General features: G+C 44.2%; 1 protein-coding gene across 1 annotated transcript; it reads right to left on the bottom strand.

The window, feature by feature from the left end:
* Nucleotides 1-549: 549 nt before the first annotated feature.
* Nucleotides 550-1,396, bottom strand: LOC137937309 (aspartate carbamoyltransferase 2, chloroplastic-like). The gene is made up of 2 exons (XM_068782382.1): nt 1,194-1,396; nt 550-712 (listed from the first exon to the last, which is right to left on the bottom strand). Exons 1-2 carry the CDS (start codon nt 1,394-1,396, stop codon nt 550-552), a joined length of 366 nt encoding a protein of 121 aa, XP_068638483.1.
* Between the last annotated feature and the right edge of the window lie 205 nt (nt 1,397-1,601).

The raw sequence follows: 1,601 nt of genomic DNA, 5'->3' as shown, positions 1-1,601 counted from the left end.
ACCCCCTGGAAGAAAGAGCTTGTCCTCAAGCTCGAAGGTAGGTCTGCTCGCCCATGCCGACGGCTCCATCCGTTCTCAAGTAAAAACTGCGGTATCTGTGGCAGCCCTCTAGACAACAAAACTAGAGCATCCAACCAGAGAAGCAAAAAAAATTATTTTTTTATTTTTACTTTTTATTTTTTTATTTTATTTTTATTTTTTTACGATCGAATGTAGGGATGCGTGCCAAATGTCGCCACATCTCCCCAAGCAGCATCTCTGCCCTCCCGCAGTCCTGGATTGCACTGCATACACTTTAACAGCATGGCAGCAACAACATCATGACCAGCCCCCTGGGATTGAGAAGACTCAACAGCACGAACCCCCTCCATTTGCTACACCTTGAAACACTCAGAGGCACCCTAGAACGAGCTAGGCCACATGTTTCTTGAAATTCAGATGAGCAGGAAAGTAACTGAACAGCACAAGGAAGCCCACTGCAAGCTTTTTCCTCATCACCATCATCAGCAGAAAACCCAGCTTGGTATGAATCCAACCAGTTGTTCCTTCTCAAAATCCAGACTGCACAAGCTGCTGCTCACTGTCCTGGAGTACAACAGACACCTCCCCATACGTTGAATCTCTACCGCTGGTACTTGAATCCATTTCGGATGAAATTGGCCAGGAAGTTCCAAATGCAAAGGGAAGTGATGAAAGGAGACTACCAAGTTGACTGCAACAACAACAACAATTTTAAATTGCATCCTTCTCTCACTAGACCCTAACCCATTACGCACTGCATTAGAGGGAGGACCTTCGCCATAAAATAGTTGTTGTCTCAAACCTGGAGCACCTGGGAAAAAAATGGAACACGATCAGAAACTGTAGGTGACATTGCAACTGGCCTCATTTGGACAAATTATGCCAACAATCTAGCTCTCCTATCTTCTTTACTTTGTGCAAGTGCCACATATAGTAGTTTGTTGATAGCAATTTCCCCAATTATATCGGCTAGTGCGCGAGATGCTTCCTCAAGAGTTGAGAAAGCAACAAAGCCCGGACACTGCTCATACCACTTGGATCACCTGCAATGCCAATGAAAAACATATTAAAAGCCAACAGTGGCATTGAGCAGAGTCAAATGATTTGTTTCTTGTGTAATGTGAATAGGAGCCTCCAAGCCAAAATTGATGTTGCCATATGCAGGCCCATACTAAGAATCAACAATCCTGCCATTTGCCAGATCACCCCCTAAGGCCACACTAATGCCATCCCATTTGTCTATCTCTCTTCCGATTGTATACACATTCAACAGAGCCTGTGGAGGGTGCTGGCCTGGACCATCCCCAGCAGTAATAATAGGTATACCTGCTATTGATGCAGCTCTTCTGGCAGCACCACTGTCAAAGTGCCTCATGACAATTATATCAATGTATCCTTCAACATTTCATATGGTATCTTCAAGTGTTTCTCCTTTTGTTGCTGTAGAAAATTCTCGTGCATTTTCTATTGTCAAAACTTCTCCACCCAACCTTTTCATAGCCGACTCAAAGGACAATCTGGTCCTAGTTGAAAGCTCCTAAAAGAGAGTGGCCATGAGATAACCCCTCAAAATTTGACAA

This window comes from Aristolochia californica, unplaced genomic scaffold (assembly GCF_029961685.1).
Source record: "Aristolochia californica isolate CCGP_79_NKW_82.1479 unplaced genomic scaffold, dmAriCali1.0.hap1 SCAF_7, whole genome shotgun sequence".
NCBI lineage: Eukaryota > Viridiplantae > Streptophyta > Magnoliopsida > Piperales > Aristolochiaceae > Aristolochia > Aristolochia californica.
This window is presented reverse-complemented; position numbering and strand designations above follow the sequence as displayed.